This window comes from Nymphalis io, chromosome 28, assembly GCF_905147045.1.
Source record: "Nymphalis io chromosome 28, ilAglIoxx1.1, whole genome shotgun sequence".
Classification (NCBI taxonomy): Eukaryota; Metazoa; Arthropoda; class Insecta; order Lepidoptera; family Nymphalidae; genus Nymphalis; species Nymphalis io.
In genome coordinates this window covers 6,880,208-6,895,731 of record NC_065915.1, presented here as the reverse complement: position 1 = coordinate 6,895,731, position 15,524 = coordinate 6,880,208, and the positions used below count along the sequence as shown (strand labels likewise).

The 15,524-nt window shown below is 34.6% G+C and overlaps 2 protein-coding genes across 3 annotated transcripts; both read right to left on the bottom strand.

Annotated features, from left to right (window-relative positions):
• Positions 1 to 4,766: 4,766 nt before the first annotated feature.
• On the bottom strand, positions 4,767 to 9,453 carry LOC126779175 (putative uncharacterized protein DDB_G0282133). Of its 2 annotated transcripts, XM_050503069.1 has the most exons (5): positions 9,041 to 9,452; positions 7,976 to 8,797; positions 6,873 to 7,887; positions 5,744 to 6,065; positions 4,767 to 5,065 (listed from the first exon to the last, which is right to left on the bottom strand). In XM_050503069.1, exons 1-5 carry the CDS (start codon positions 9,360 to 9,362, stop codon positions 4,772 to 4,774), a joined length of 2,775 nt encoding a protein of 924 aa, XP_050359026.1. In that variant the 5' UTR covers positions 9,363 to 9,452; the 3' UTR covers positions 4,767 to 4,771. The 2 variants fall into 2 exon arrangements, with proteins under 2 accessions (XP_050359026.1, XP_050359025.1); XM_050503068.1 differs by having other exon boundaries at positions 7,976 to 9,453.
• A 1,537-nt stretch (positions 9,454 to 10,990) lies between these two features.
• Positions 10,991 to 15,291, bottom strand: LOC126779208 (uncharacterized). The gene is made up of 4 exons (XM_050503125.1): positions 15,181 to 15,291; positions 13,368 to 13,453; positions 12,818 to 12,965; positions 10,991 to 11,477 (listed from the first exon to the last, which is right to left on the bottom strand). Exons 1-4 carry the CDS (start codon positions 15,289 to 15,291, stop codon positions 11,049 to 11,051), a joined length of 774 nt encoding a protein of 257 aa, XP_050359082.1. The 3' UTR covers positions 10,991 to 11,048.
• Positions 15,292 to 15,524: the final 233 nt, after the last annotated feature.

Sequence of the window (15,524 nt, the reverse complement as noted above, 5' to 3'; positions counted from 1 at the left end):
CTCTCACTTAAAATTTGCTCCGATTTGGAAATAGTCCTTTCAGATGGTACCGAGGTAGCCATCACTGATAAATATTTTTTGAGAGTTTGAGAGTTCAGGGTATAGAATTGCCTGCCACCATTTCAAAGGACATTTCGAGGAATGATGCGTTCTTCTAGATATTGCCTCATGGTAATTATGCTGCTGCTAACTATAGAGTTCGAAGCCGACGCTGACATTGCCAAAGCGTCAAAATATTTCCATATTAAGGCGTTATCAGCGTCGGCGTCGCCAGTAGATATAGCTAACGTCGATTCGTTCTCGTTAGGTTCTATTGACAGCTTATGAAAGTTAAATTCATTTTGCAGCTCAGTTTTCAATGCATCTTTGGCAGACTCGTAACTTGATGCATCAAACCTAAATGCCAGCTTGTTAAAACGCGGGTCTAACAGTGCTGCTTTAGATAACACTGGGTGCCTATAAAAATTCTTGAATCTACTTTTAAATTCCGTCATTATTTTATTTGCCAGTTTCTTTCCGGTATCTGTTACATAATATATAATATTTGTATCTAAATTGTGAAAAATTCTAATCATACTTTCTGTCGAAGCCAGGACCATTGAAACAGACACTTTTTTCCTGAAGACTTTCTTCAGTGAGTTGCTTGAATGGCTTCAGAATTTTTATTATTTCTGGCAGTGTTTGCCATTCGCCTTCCGAAAGATTTTCTACCGGATTATGTAGGATCCCAAGAGACGCTTCTAAAGGTTCTTGAAGTAAACAAATCCTCTCAATCCTGTCCAGGGTACTGTTCCATCTGGTCACTGCGTCCATTTTAAGCTTCAATGGTTTTTGATTAAGTCTCAGCTGCTCTTGCATTGCAATTACTTTTTGGTAGCTATTGGACTTTTGCGGATATGTTCCACAAGGGCTTTTATTTTTTTTATCAGCTCCCCGAGTCCACAGTCCTGGAGTCCTGCACGCACGACTAAATTAACAGCGTGAACGATACACGGCAAATGTTCATAATTTGTTAATCGTACAGCCACCTTCATGTTCGCTGTAATTCTGCTTCTGCTATAAAGCAGACTTCAACTCCCAATTTAATAAATAGTAGGCTGTTACAGCTTGTTAAGAAGTTGTTGCTCTCGAAGTCCAGCCATCGGTGGTGATCGATACATATTTTGCGCTCTCCAATTCTTCTTTTATTTTATTTTTTGAACTTCTGAGTATTGAGCATCCAATAAAGTATTGCTTAATATGTACCATGAAGGCATTTTGTAACCTGCCTCTAAGTAATTAATAAGATCTTTTAAACCCGCGTCTTCAACTACAGAAAAAGGCTGAAGGTCTTTAACTATCATTTTAAAAATTAAATCATTATTATTTTTTTCTCTTACTACACCTACTGAGCGTTTAATAATTGCACTCAACTTAGTCTGCTGCGAATTTTTTTCATTTGTTTTAATTACAGGATTAGTAGATTCTGTACTTGCTGAAGTTGATGGTATAGGAGCTTCCAGAAATGCTGCATCTGACACGGAGCATGGAATGATGGTTTCATAGGTTGATCTGTATTTTTTCATGAGATGCTTTTTCAAATTAGTAGTAGAGCCGCCTTTCACTGAATACAACGAATGACAAAGATCACATTATGCCTTATTGTCTTATGTCTGCGTAAAAAAACCTCATAGTTTACTTCTTTTCTTGTCCATTGTAGCAAGTAAATTGAACTGTAAAATGAAAAAAATTATAAGTATAAATAATAATAAATCGAAAATAAACAACTAACAATATTTGATAGTTAACAGCTTTTGTTAACCAAGAATTAATTTAATCTCATTAGAGCGGCTTTATTATAATACCTCTTTTAGGATAAGAACAAAAAAACCGTGAAAATACCTGATAATAAAAAACATAAACGCACATATTCCTAATTTGTAAAAAATACTTTCTTTCCTTGTTTCTGTTCTAATCTAAAACTTTGTCTACACACACAATACCTTTAATAAACAGTAAAAAACTTGGACGACGTATTTCCAAATTCACTTCACTTCATAAACAAACATCGCTCTTTGTAACGTACGTTTTTAAATTCACCGAATATGCTCGCGCATGCGTAAAACATACGATCAGCAAATGTTTCTATACACACATCAACATACTTGCGTAAACTGAAACAATGCAGATACCCATACTACGAAAAATGCGAGTAACGAAATGTATTTGTGTGTAACGTTTCGTTACTCGGTACTAGATGGCGCACCCGATACAGAGTACCGAATACATACGGTTTGTATTGTATGTGACGGGTGGATGGTATCTACATGGACAGGCTTGCAATAAACCTTACCACCAAAAAAGTGCAAGATTTCAATTTCTGAAACAACCTAAGCGTGTACTTTATACTTTATTGTACACCACAAAAAGAAAAAAAATGCAAAACATAGATACAGCCTAAATAAGAGTACAGTAACAGCCTGTAAATGTTCCAAAGCTGGGCTAAGGCCTCCTCTCCCTTTTTGAGGATAAGGTTTGGAGCTTATTCCACCACGCTGCGCCCATGCGGGTTGGTGGAATACACATGTGGCATAATTTCAAGGAAATTAGACACATGCAGGTTTCCTCACGACGATTTCCTTCACCGCCAAGCACGAGATGAATTAAAAATACAAATTAAGCACATGAAAATTCAGTGGTGCTTGCCCGAGTTTGAACCCACGTGTTCTAAATACTAGGCAGGTAGCATTCTGAAATAAGAAAACAATTTTGGCGACCTTATCGCTACATAGCGATCTCTTCCAGGCAACCAACGGTGTAAGAAATAACTCATGGGATATGAGGTAGGTGGTGCTGTAATAATAAATAAAATAACATTAATATTTTATTAAAACAAACTAAAGAGCTGAGATGGCCCAGTGGTAAGAACATGTGAATCTTAACCGATGATCGTGGGTCTTAATGTGAATCTTAACCGAAGACAGGGAGACGTGATATCTCCGAAACTGTTTACCGCTGCATTGGAAGATGTTTTCAAGCTTCTGGACTGGAACGGACTTGGCATCAATATTAACGGCGAGTACATCACTCATCTTCGATTTGCCGATGACATTGTAATTATGGCTGAGACCTTGGAAGACCTCGGCACTATGCTCGATGACCTCAGCAGGGTTTCCCAACAAGTGGGTCTAAAAATGAACATGGACAAGACGAAAATCATGTCGAACATCCATGTTGCACCCACTCAAGTCAAGGTTGGAAATTCTGCACTCGAAGTTGTAGACAACTATGTCTACCTAGGTCAGACCATCCAACTAGGTAGGTCCAACTTCGAGAAAGAGGTCAATCGTCGAATTCAACTCGGCTGGGCAGCGTTCGGGAAGCTACACGATATCTTCTCATCCCAAATACCGCAGTGTCTCAAGTCGAAAGTCTTCGACCAGTGTGTGTTGCCAGTGATGACTTATGGATCAGAGACGTGGTCGCTCACAATGGGCCTCATAAGAAGGCTCAAGGTCACTCAAAGGGCAATGGAGAGGGCTATGCTCGGAGTTTCTCTGCGAGATCGAATCAGAAATGATGAAATCCGCAGGCGAACCAAAGTAACCGACATAGCCCGAAGAATTGCTAAATTGAAGTGGCAGTGGGCGGGGCACATTGCTCGCAGAACCGACGGCCGCTGGGGCAGAAAGGTTCTCGAGTGGCGACCACGAACCGGAAGACGCAGCGTGGGCAGGCCCCCTACAAGGTGGACCGACGACTTAGAACGAGTCGCGGGAAGCCGTTGGATGCGGGCAGCGCAAGATCGGCCAACGTGGAAATCCTTGGGGGAGGCCTTTGTCCAGCAGTGGACGTCTTTCGGCTGGTGATATAACAGTTAACAATTACGTTTGATTTTGACACAACGCTATATGTTAACATCATATCGGTTCGGTTCCGATTCGAATAAATACAGATGATTCAAAGTTGGATCGGAATTGAATCGGGAACGTGTCGCAATCATTATAAGTTAATAGAATTCGGCTAAAGGGCTAAGACATCGTACAACACGCCCTGCGTATTTATTTATGCGTTCATTTAAATAAATCGTTTTAGTAATTTTATATTTTTTTATGAAAAGCAATGTTTATTAACATGAATCGTTTAAAAATACCATGTTATTTATTTCGATTAGGATTTCAATTCGTGATAATTAACCTAAACTACAGTTGTGATGTGGCCACGACCGAGATGGCCCAGTGGTTGGAACGCGTGTATCTTAACCGATGATCGTGGGTTCAAATCCGCGCAAGCACCACTAAATTTTCATGTACTTAATTGGTGTTTATGATTCATCTCGTGCTTGACGGTGAAAGACAACATTGTGAGGAAACCTGCATGTATCTAATTTCACTGAAATTATGCCACATGTGTATTCCACCAACCCGCATTGGAGCAGCATGGTGGTATAAGCTCTAAACCTTCTCTTAAAAAAGGGAGAGACGGGTAGTGTATGTGATGTTACTATCCTTTTATTTATAATAAAAATGGGTGTAGCGAGTTATCTACATATAAATGATAGCTATATGCTACCTTGGACTTTTTTTATTTACATAAGGATTAATTGAGCTATACATTATTTTCATGCAACATTAATTATTTACGCAACGCTCATGGTGGAAGATTTCAATGTCACGATTTTTGCGGATTAGTTGCCATCACAATATACCCATCATTTACATCTGGAATAATGTACCTTTCAAATGGTAAATATGTGCGAGGTCTACATATATACAAACTCACACCGCTAATATTAAGCATATAATCTATTTAATTCATTTAAAATGCGCAAAACGAATACAAATTCCTTCTTAGTGCTCTTGACGGCTTCCGAATTATTCTCAACGAATTCTCTAAAATTGTCATCTGACCCATTGATAGCGTCTTCTTCGACACGATCGAGAAGATTAGCTAGACACAGATGTAAAACGACTTGTCCAAGTTGCTTTTTCGTAGCATTTCTAAAGAATATTTGCTTAAGGTCATTGAACCATTTTTGGTCTCGAAATCTCGTAACCATCGCTACGTGTTTTACGGCATCATGGAACTGAAATTTGAAACGGTTATCAATTATCTGGAAATATTCCACCCCTGGGCAAAAAGGGGGAAAAGCACAGCGATCACATCGTGGTGGCTTAACCGTGCTGATTGGTTACCGAAATTTATACAACCCAATTTATTGTGTTAGTTTACCAAGTCAATTGTAAATGTCTGTATAAAAAATACTGCAATCTATATGCCTATATTTTTATTTAGGACTCAGGATACTCTGTTAAAAAGTCACTAGTAAGTGGTTTAGTAGGGATAAGATAACAAATAGACATGCTTTCGTTAATATATTCGTGGGTCAAGAATTCAGAGTAAAATTTGAACATCAAATTTCGTTAAACGAGAGAGATGAATCAAATAATATCCTGGGACATTATTCACACTCGGCCATCTGATCCCAAACTAAGCAGAGCTTGTACTATGGAAACCAGACATCTGATATACTACATATACTACTTTTCTCTTTGTAAATACTTACTTATATAGATAATTACACCCAGACTCAGGACAAACAGACATGTTCTTGCACACAAATGTCTGTCCTGGGTGGGAATCGAACCCATAACATTCGTCGTGAAAGGCAAGTATCTACCAACCATGCTAACCGACCCGTCAAAGCTATAACTTATAGAGAAAGAGAGCTATTTATATGTATATGTATATAAAAAAAACTTACTTCGTTCAAATAGAATAGTAGATTTTGTAAGAAATCTTCAAAGTCATACAATAGAGTTAATTTTTGTTCACTACCATCATAATTAACAATTCTTAGATACTTTGCGAAATCCTTCCAAAGTTTCAATGGCTGTTTGATTCTGTTCCTATTTCTATTGTTTTTAGGCAGGATACCTTTCTTTTGTTTTCTCATTTTAACATTTCTACTCAAACCTCGAAGACCATCTCTCAACATCATTTGTGACGATTTAAACTGGTAGATGCTATATTTCAACAGTTCAAGATCTTTGGGATGTACGTCTTCACCATTTTGTAGGCTTTCTCTGAAAGATAATATTATCAAAGAGTTTTTAACTGACATTTATTATTTTTTCTTTTGCTGTTCATATCATATTTAATGTATTTCTTGTTGGACTGGCATCAACATTTTTTTTTTAATTATAGGCAGCCGACGGGAAATTGCCACCTTATGGTAAGTGGTCAATACTTTCCATAGAAATTGGCGTACATAACCAATGAGCCACCACCATTGGGACTAAGATGTTATGTCTCTTATACCTGTAGTCACACAGCTCACTTTCCCTTGAAACCAACCATACTAAGCATTGCTGTTTGGCTGTAGAATATCTGCTGAGTGGATGATACCCATACAGATGGACACAGAGCCCTACCGCCGAGTAAAAGTATATACGATGTAAATTTCTTGTAAATAAATAAATATTTTTACAATAAGATCTATATTATGTATAGTCCTGTCATTGTTCTGACTAAAAATTGTTAATATTTCTTACATCACCATGTCTATGGCCCACCAGGGGCCGAATTCTTCTAATTTATTACGACACGTTCCCGATTCAATTCCGATCCAACTTTGAATCATCTGTATTTATTCGAATCGGAACCGAACCAATATGGTGTTAACATATAGCGTTGTGTCAAAACCAAACTTAATTCTTAACTCTTATAACAATAGTCGATAATTAAATCAAACAATAGGAAAACGGAAAAACGGCAACGATCACGCGTCGATTCGATTGCGATAAAGTGACAATTTGTTACTAGAATTGTTCCCCAGTCCGATTACCTATTTCATAAAATAAGTTCTTATACTTATATGTATTATTACTTACGCTAATGTTAACAACTTCCTAACAGCTGACTGAATGTTCACTGAAGTTTTTAACCAATCATAATGTTCTAAAGCCTCGTTATTAAACCTAATGTTATCAGCTGTTACATTCAACATTGCATCAAAAAATGAACTGAATTTCTTATCATCAGCTATTATATCGTTTAATTTGTTTAAAAATTCATCACTGCTTAAGCCCAAGGTTTGTTTTTGATTGCTTATATTTAAACCTGGCGGCAAATTTCTAATTACATCTTTATTTTGTAGTTTTTTCACTTTAGATATATTTCCACGTACTGGATTCTCTGATTCTTCTTTTGAACTAACTCGATCGTAATAGTAATCTATACCAATATCCTCTTCTGGATGGTTTTTTAAAACATTTTCTTTCTTTTTCTTAGTTTCTTGATCAAATTTTCGATTCTCAGTCTCGATATCTGGTACGTAACCGAAAACTTCCTGCAAATATAGTATATTTCTGATAGCTCTGACATGATCTTTTAGTGTTTTACTTTTGTGTATTGCATTATAAGGATGATCCAGCTCATTTGAATTCGGAAATGGTTTGTATTTCGATCGATAGCTGCCCTGTCTCAAAAACGATCGATCATTATAACGATTATTGTATTCTATATCCAAGTAATCGTATGGATTATAATACATTTTTTGATTCGCAAAATGTACAGGTTTCATAAAACCATACATTTTCGAAGTATCTTTATTATTTGGATAATTATTGTTTTGTATTTTAAACTCTCCTTGATTAATCTTTTTATAACTGCCAAATCTACTTCTTTTATTTGGTATATTGATTGTATTCATATTATCTTCTTCTATATTTTCGAAAATATTATAATTTTGTAAATATTCCGGTTCAGCTTCTTCGAAATTCGGTCCAAATCTATCATACGGTCTGAAATATGCTTTTTCAGGAGCGTAATCATATATCGGTACATAGCGTGGCTGTTCATTTATCTTAATATTGTTTTGCAATGTAAATGGGGGTTTTTCTGCAGCTGTAACAACATTTTAATACAAAACTAATTCGATATTATTTATGACTTTATAACTTTTTAGAAATTTATTAAAATGAAGCCTACTTACCAACTTCATATACCTCATATTCTTTTTCTAGTCCAGGTTTACTATGTACTGTTTTGATCAATACCTTATTGTCCTCCTCTGATTCTAAATCATCTGACACTGAACGTAAACTTGCCTTAGGTTCCTTATTATCATTCGAATCATCCTTCTCATTTACAATATCAACACTTTTAATATCAACATTTTTTCTCACTGCAGTGGCATTTGAAATACTATTTGTAGCATGATTTTCATCTTCATTTTTAATTTCAACAAATTTAGTACCATCCTCAGAATTATTTACTTTCAAAATATCAATTGGTGATGGAGTTAATTGGATTAAACTGTCAATTTCCAGGTCATTAATGTCAGTCGTATTAGTATCAACGGTACTAGATACGTTTTTGTTAATATTTAGGCCTCCTTTCCTTTGAAATGGATGATTGATGATTTCAGAAGTATTTTCTGGTTTCATTTGGTGGACTGTTGTAGTATCAAGATCATTTGTCCTATTATTTGTAGTAGTAGTAGTATGTATCGTAGATACTGTAGTTGAAATATTGTTAACAACAATTGTGGGTACATCTGTTCTTACATCTTCATCTAAATCACCTTTTTCATTAGCACTAAGTTCATCAATTTTAATGTCTTCACTTGTTGTATTGACCATTTGTTCTTTAGATGATGGCGTAATTGTTTCACTGTTTATATTGTAATCTTCTTTTTCTAAACTATTGTTATCGAATTTTGCATCATTTGATGAAATGGTTTCCAGGACGTTATCGTTTTGGAATATTTTTCGTAGATTTTTATTTAACGATGTTTGTATTAAATCATCTTGATCTGAAATAAGGGATGAATTATTTATATTATCGTTGCTTGTAAAATTTGTATCTTGTTTTGTAATAGATGAATTGTCTTTTAATTCTTCATTTGAAACTTCAATGGGTGTTTCATTATTATATTTAGTTTTAACTGGAATAACATTAAAAGGCACACTTGTAGATTCCAATTGTATATCTTGGTCTACATTTTTTCTCTTTGATCTCTTTCCACTGCGTAATGTCAAATCTATATATCTTTTACCGTCACCATTATCACCATCATCACTGGGTTCCTCGATTCTCACGGAATCTTCTGTTTTCTTTTCATCTTTTAAGCGATCTGTTTCTTCTTTAAGTATATCCTTTACGTACGCATCATGTACTTCAAGTTGATCATCAGGGATTTCTACTTGAGACTTATCGGGTACATTATCAGTATTTATATCTTCAAGAATCCTTCTCGCGATACGATCCAGGAATTCCCGCTTTTCATCCTCTGGTAAAGAATCGATAAATTTCTCGTAACTGTCATCGTCGCCGGATACACATTTGAAAACGAATATGATTAAAATTATTCTCATCATTTTTGCTCGCTAATTCTAAGTCATTATTTCTAAGTATATTACTGCTTTGAAATAACTCAGCTAACTAATTTATGGATTGAAAGTCCATTTGTAATGTTAATCAAGCGTTCAGTTTTTAATTTATTTTCAAACGTAAAATAAAAAATTGTTTCACATTTTGATAAGAAGTATTACTTAGCATGTGTTTGAAAGCTATTTAATTAAATCAATCAAAAATTAATTTCAAAAAATGACTTGTTACTATTTTTTTCAAATTAATTTAAAATTAATGTTAATGCATGCCATTACACAATTAATATAATTTGATCAAAGTATTAAATTTAAAGGTCTAATAACCTAAATATGTTAATAGTGGTCGTATCGACATATTTAAAAATTACTAATTTATTCTCGTTTGTGTACATTGTGTTTTTTATATATATTAAACAAAAAAGGATGGATAATATACTTAATAAAATTTTAAAATGACTCACTGACATCAAAAACAGCTTTAAACGTTAGATCTGATAGAATTAAAAATTTTGAAAAAAAATTTTGGTGAGCACTAAAAAATGATTATTCCAAATCTCTTAACCAGGTCCTATTTAATCTCGTGATGAAAGTTGCTACTTTGAAGCTGTTGACTGCAAAATCTGTTCACATAATAAAGTATCCTGTGGAATCTTATTGTTTATTTATTGCAGCTACATAAGTTATTGTATTATATTCATTTGTTTATTACAAAAAGTGGTAAGAACGCGTTAATCTTAACCAATGACCGTGGGTTCAAGCCACTGAATTTTCATGTGCGTAATTTGTAATTATAATTCATCTCGTGTTTGACGGTGAAGGAAAACATCGTGAAGAAACCTGCATATGTTAAATTTCACTGAAATTCTGCCACGTGTGTATTGGACCAACCCGCATTGGAGCAGCGTGGTGGAATAAGCTCCAAACCTTCTTCTCAAAAAGGAAGAGGAGGCCTTAGCCCAGCAGTGGGATATTCACAGGCTGTTAACTGTTTATTACAAAAGGCCATAAACTTAAAATCAAAATTAAACATCCGCTGTAAGTTGGTATATAAGTATCTATTTATTTTAAATAATCTATATATCTATACAAATAAATAAAATTGAATCGCCTGCCTGTGATATTAAAATAATCACAATACACAACAATCATTTTTTTAATCTATTTGTCTGTTCGTCCGAGGCAACCTTCGAAACGGTTAAAAGTAAAAATGCCAATTTCAAGCAATATTATAAAGAGTATTCCTAGGGACCATTAAGTCCTTGTTTCATCAAAATTGGTTGAGTCTCTCAAAAGTTATAATAATTTAAAATTTACGTACATATCTATGATCTCCACTATACGCTTATATAGTAAAAAATTAAATTGAAACGTCAGTGTATAATTTCAAAACAACTGACTCGTTTTAATTTAATATTTGCAAGTTAACAAAACCAAAACATTTTTTTTTTTAATTTATATCATAAAATTCAAACATGCATTAAGTTCGTTAAACACAGATTTTGAAAGTATTCCACAGCCGATGTTGCGCAGGCGCAGCCGATGTTGCTGTTAATAAATAAAACACCATAATAAAATCTATCTTTTACATTCTATATTTTCTCTAAATGTATCGTATATTTACATGACAGCGGATAACGTCAAATGATGATGATGATGGAAATTAATGAAATCAATTCAAATATCAGATCTGAACTTCATTGTTCCTCGTGAAATTTTCCGTCCCGTTCTTTTCAGACTTCTCTCAGTCCCCAGTCTTGTGTTCTCATCAATTTCAATCTTAAATTCTTCAAGCTGAGGCTTAGATTCGTTTGTATCCAGTTCTATATCAGATTTAGCTGTTGTTTCATCAGTTAGCACTTCGTCTATCAGCTCTTCGATTGGTTCAGCTTCTTTTAATAAAGCTTGCATGATGATATTCTGCTTCTTACGACTCGGTTGTCGATTTTCTTTCTTTGTTGGAACGTTTTCAGTTTCCTTTTTAACTTCTTCTTCTTTTATAATATCTGGATTAGCTATTTTACCTATTTCCATGTTCAGGTCGTAGAAATCTGGTGATTCTTCACATGGGATTGAATCTCTTTCTCTTGTGCAAACTAATACTTCCTAGAAAAGATTAGAAGAGAGACAACTGTTAGTTCAGGATTATTGAAAGGCTTAAAGCGAAAATAATTAATTAATGCAAGGTTTTTATATTTAAGACGCGGTTCGTTATGTTTATGCCTAGTAGGTATATTTAACTTGGTGGTAGGGCTTTGTGGTCGTCCATCTAGTTAGGTATCACCCACTCATCTGATATTCTATAGTAATACACAGTATTATTGTGTTCCTACCCCTACGAGCACGAGGGATATATTACTAGCGACACAAATTTTTAATATGTGATTATATTTATATCATATTCAAGTTTCGTTTTATGTTATAGGTGGACGAGCAAATGGGCTACCTGATCGTAAGTAATCACCTATAGGCATAGGCGCCACCAACCCTGTGAACTAACTCGCAAAACGAAACACAACAATACTAAACACTGCTTAGCTGTATATGGAATTTTTGATAAAATTATTATTATATTCAATATCGCATTTCAACAATTCACAATCGTGATCACGTGATGAGTGATTTTTTTCTCAAAGAATAGCTATGGATATATTTTCTTAGCATTCTTATAGTCTTTTATCTGATTTAAATCACATAACTTGTATACTTTAAAGATAAACTTGGTTACATGTGTTGCATTTTAATTTAAAACATTATTTTGCGTGAACATCTTGGAAATATTTTATTTATACATAAATATAACTCAGTTGTCAGTAACCGCTGAGCTTTTCGCTGTATATAATTCATTTTTAAATGAAATAGCCTAGTGGTTAGAACACGTAATTGTAATACTGGGTATTTAAGTTCTTAATTTGTTATAATAATTTTTTCCATGTTCGATGAAGATTCGCAATAGCAGACCGGAGGCTGGAAGTTGGAAGTGTGTACATTGCCGTGTCTCGGAAAGCACGTAAAGCCGTTGATCCTGCGCGTGAACTCTTTCCAGTCGTGTCGGATTGCCGCCCCAACGGAATGAGAGAGTGAGGGAATAAAAAGTACATCTGTGTTTTTGCACACATTTGTGTCCTATATATATCCTGCACAGTTGGCTAATCTCTCTTGAGCCGACAACGGAATGAGAGAGTGAGGGAATAAAAAGTACATCTGTGTTTTTGCACACATTTGTGCCCTATATATATCCTGCACAGTCATCTCTCTTGAGACTTGCCACCGTGGCCGAAATCAGGATGACATGATCATCAAGCTCGATGGTGAAGAGAATTGTGATGAAACCCGCACTCATTAATATCAATCTACATCGGAACAGCGTGGTAAAATAGACTCCTATTTTCCTTCAGCTGGTAGATGCAAAGAACATCGTCATTATTTTAAAACATTATATTTACCTGATTAAAAACAGTTTCCTTGGGACAAATGAAACTCCATTTAAACGTGACGTTGCGCCCAGAGGGTGTCTGTGACGGAAGACACACGTGGAAGATCTGACAGTCATTGTCCACATCAGCGTAGTAGCCGTAGGTTCGATTCTCGCAGCTGTAAAGGAAAATCTATCATAAATATTGGCGTACTTCGGGAGTAAGAGCGACGACATGACACACTCTTATGACGTCGCCTCCCCGTGACCGCTCTGTACTCCCTTGTATTTACTATTATTATTTATATATATGCTTCGTTCATATACATATATAATTATAATAATAAGACAAACATATTTATTTTATCAACGAAACTCTATATAAACTTTTATTGAAATGTTTGTTATACATATATCATTATAGGATAGACAAATGGACTACAAATGGTAAGTCCTTGGATGCAATATATCAACCCACGCGCCCAAATTCCGTTCCCAAATATGGTTACTTCACCCTTCAAGCCGGAACACAACAAGGGAACCTTAAATAATAAAACTAAATAAAGATTTGAATACATCACCTAAATGTGTCAGTAATATTTTCTCTGATAGACGTCGAGTTCGCCGGTAAATTTAATGAATCCGAAGCTGTCTGGTTAACCATTTCCTGTAACAAACTCAAACATTAAAACCTAGAAAGAAATCTATATTTAATTTCTCAATTCAATGTAATGATTGATTGTCTCTATTTAGACGAAGCCAATATTTATTTATTCTCCAACAGTTGTACATAACATACAACCAACGCATGCTTTACATTTAGTTACAATTAAATATTTACTACCAATTATAGGATAACACACCATTCGCAACCACAATTACGAAAATAGGTAACAAATTTATGTTTAAACTAAAATAAAAAACAAACAAACGGGCAGGCAGGCGGACATTGGCGATGTAAGAAATATAAAACATTCCTTACATCGTCAATGCGTCAATCTTGGGAACTGAGATGTTATGTCCCTTGTGCCTGTAGATATACTGGCTCACTCACCCCTTCAAACCGGAACTCAACAATACTAAGTATTGCTACTTAGCGGCAGAATATCTGATGATTCACCCAGACGGGCCTGCACAAAGCCCTACCACCAGTATACTTATTTGAAAACTTTTCTATCAATGGTATGTAATGACATTAAAGAATAGGAAAATAAACCGCAACTACAACGCTCCGTTCCTATTACGATATTTATTCCAGGCAGGTATCCTCACTATTTTATATTCTCGTAAGACGTAATTAGACATAAATTAAGTTACGGATATAAAATCAATTTATAATTCACTTTTGACTGCCATAATATTACAAGAGTACAAATAAATAAAGTGAGCTGAGTTGGCCCAGTGGTTAGAACGCGTGAATCTTACTGATGATCGTGTGTTCAAACCACTAAATTTTCATGTTCTTAATTTATAATTATAATTCATTTCGTGCTTAACTGTGAAGGAAAACATCGTGAGGAAACCTACATGTGTCCAATTTCACTGAAATTCTGCCACATGTGTATTCCACCAAGACGCATTGGAGCAGCGTGGTAGAATAAGCTTAGAAGCCGTCTCCTCAAAAAAAGAGAGGAGGCCTTAGCCCAGCAGTGTGACATTTACAGGCTGTGACATTTCAAAATTGTCTTCGTTTTAAGTTATTTTGGGTTTTTGCAATTTACCAAAACTAAAAGTACTCTTATTTTTATTTGTCTGTTTGTCCGTTGTGTCTGCTGTTATTTCGAAAGGAGTTTTTCAAGTTCCAACGGTATAGTTATTATTACATCAAAATTAACATAACAAAAACGTACAAGTTAAAGTATAAATAGTATATTACTTTGTGATATGTCCTTGAAGGGTGAGTGAGCCAGTGTACCTACACGAGGGATATAATATCCAACCCCCAATTCCAAGTTTGGTAGCGTATTGGTGATGTAAGGGATGGTTATTATTTCTTACGGCGTTAAAGTCTAAAGGCGATGGGAAACCATTCATCATCACTTTATAAAAAAAATATTATTAATTTCATAGGTACAATCGGGAAATAATGATTTTCTTGCCGGTTCTTCTGAGTAAAATTTACATTCCGAATTGATAGTTTTAAACTTAATTTTATCTTTTCAATTGACCACTAAAAATCGTATCTGCTTATCAACACAAATAAATAAAATTGATGTATTTATCTGATTTCAAAACTACCTCTATTTAAGTTAATATGACTATTTGTGAGTTATCAAAACGTCCATTTTATTTTAAACTACCGCTGTAACCTAATTTAAATATTTTAAAAATTTTTTGTCACGAATTGAACTCCACGCTGGTGAGGCCGCGGTTTATTCTAGTAATAAAACTCACCCTTAACATCTTCATGATCGCTCCGCTCTGTACTTCCATTTCGATTTCGTCTCCAAACACATATATCGATAAAATCACGAACAAGACACTTCGAAACAGTATTGTCGCCATTTTTATTTTCAAATAAAACTCTCAAATACCTTATATTTTACCTGAAAGATAATTTATGTATTAGTAACTTTTAAAAGTATTTTGTTTTAAATGTACCTACTTAATATTAAAATTTAGTATTTGCTTAATTTGTATTTGGGTTTTTAAAACTTTGATTCAATTTTTTTTATGTTTATTTTCTTTATATATATTAGACCTTTGTTAAAATTATTGACGACTCTTATTTTATTTTA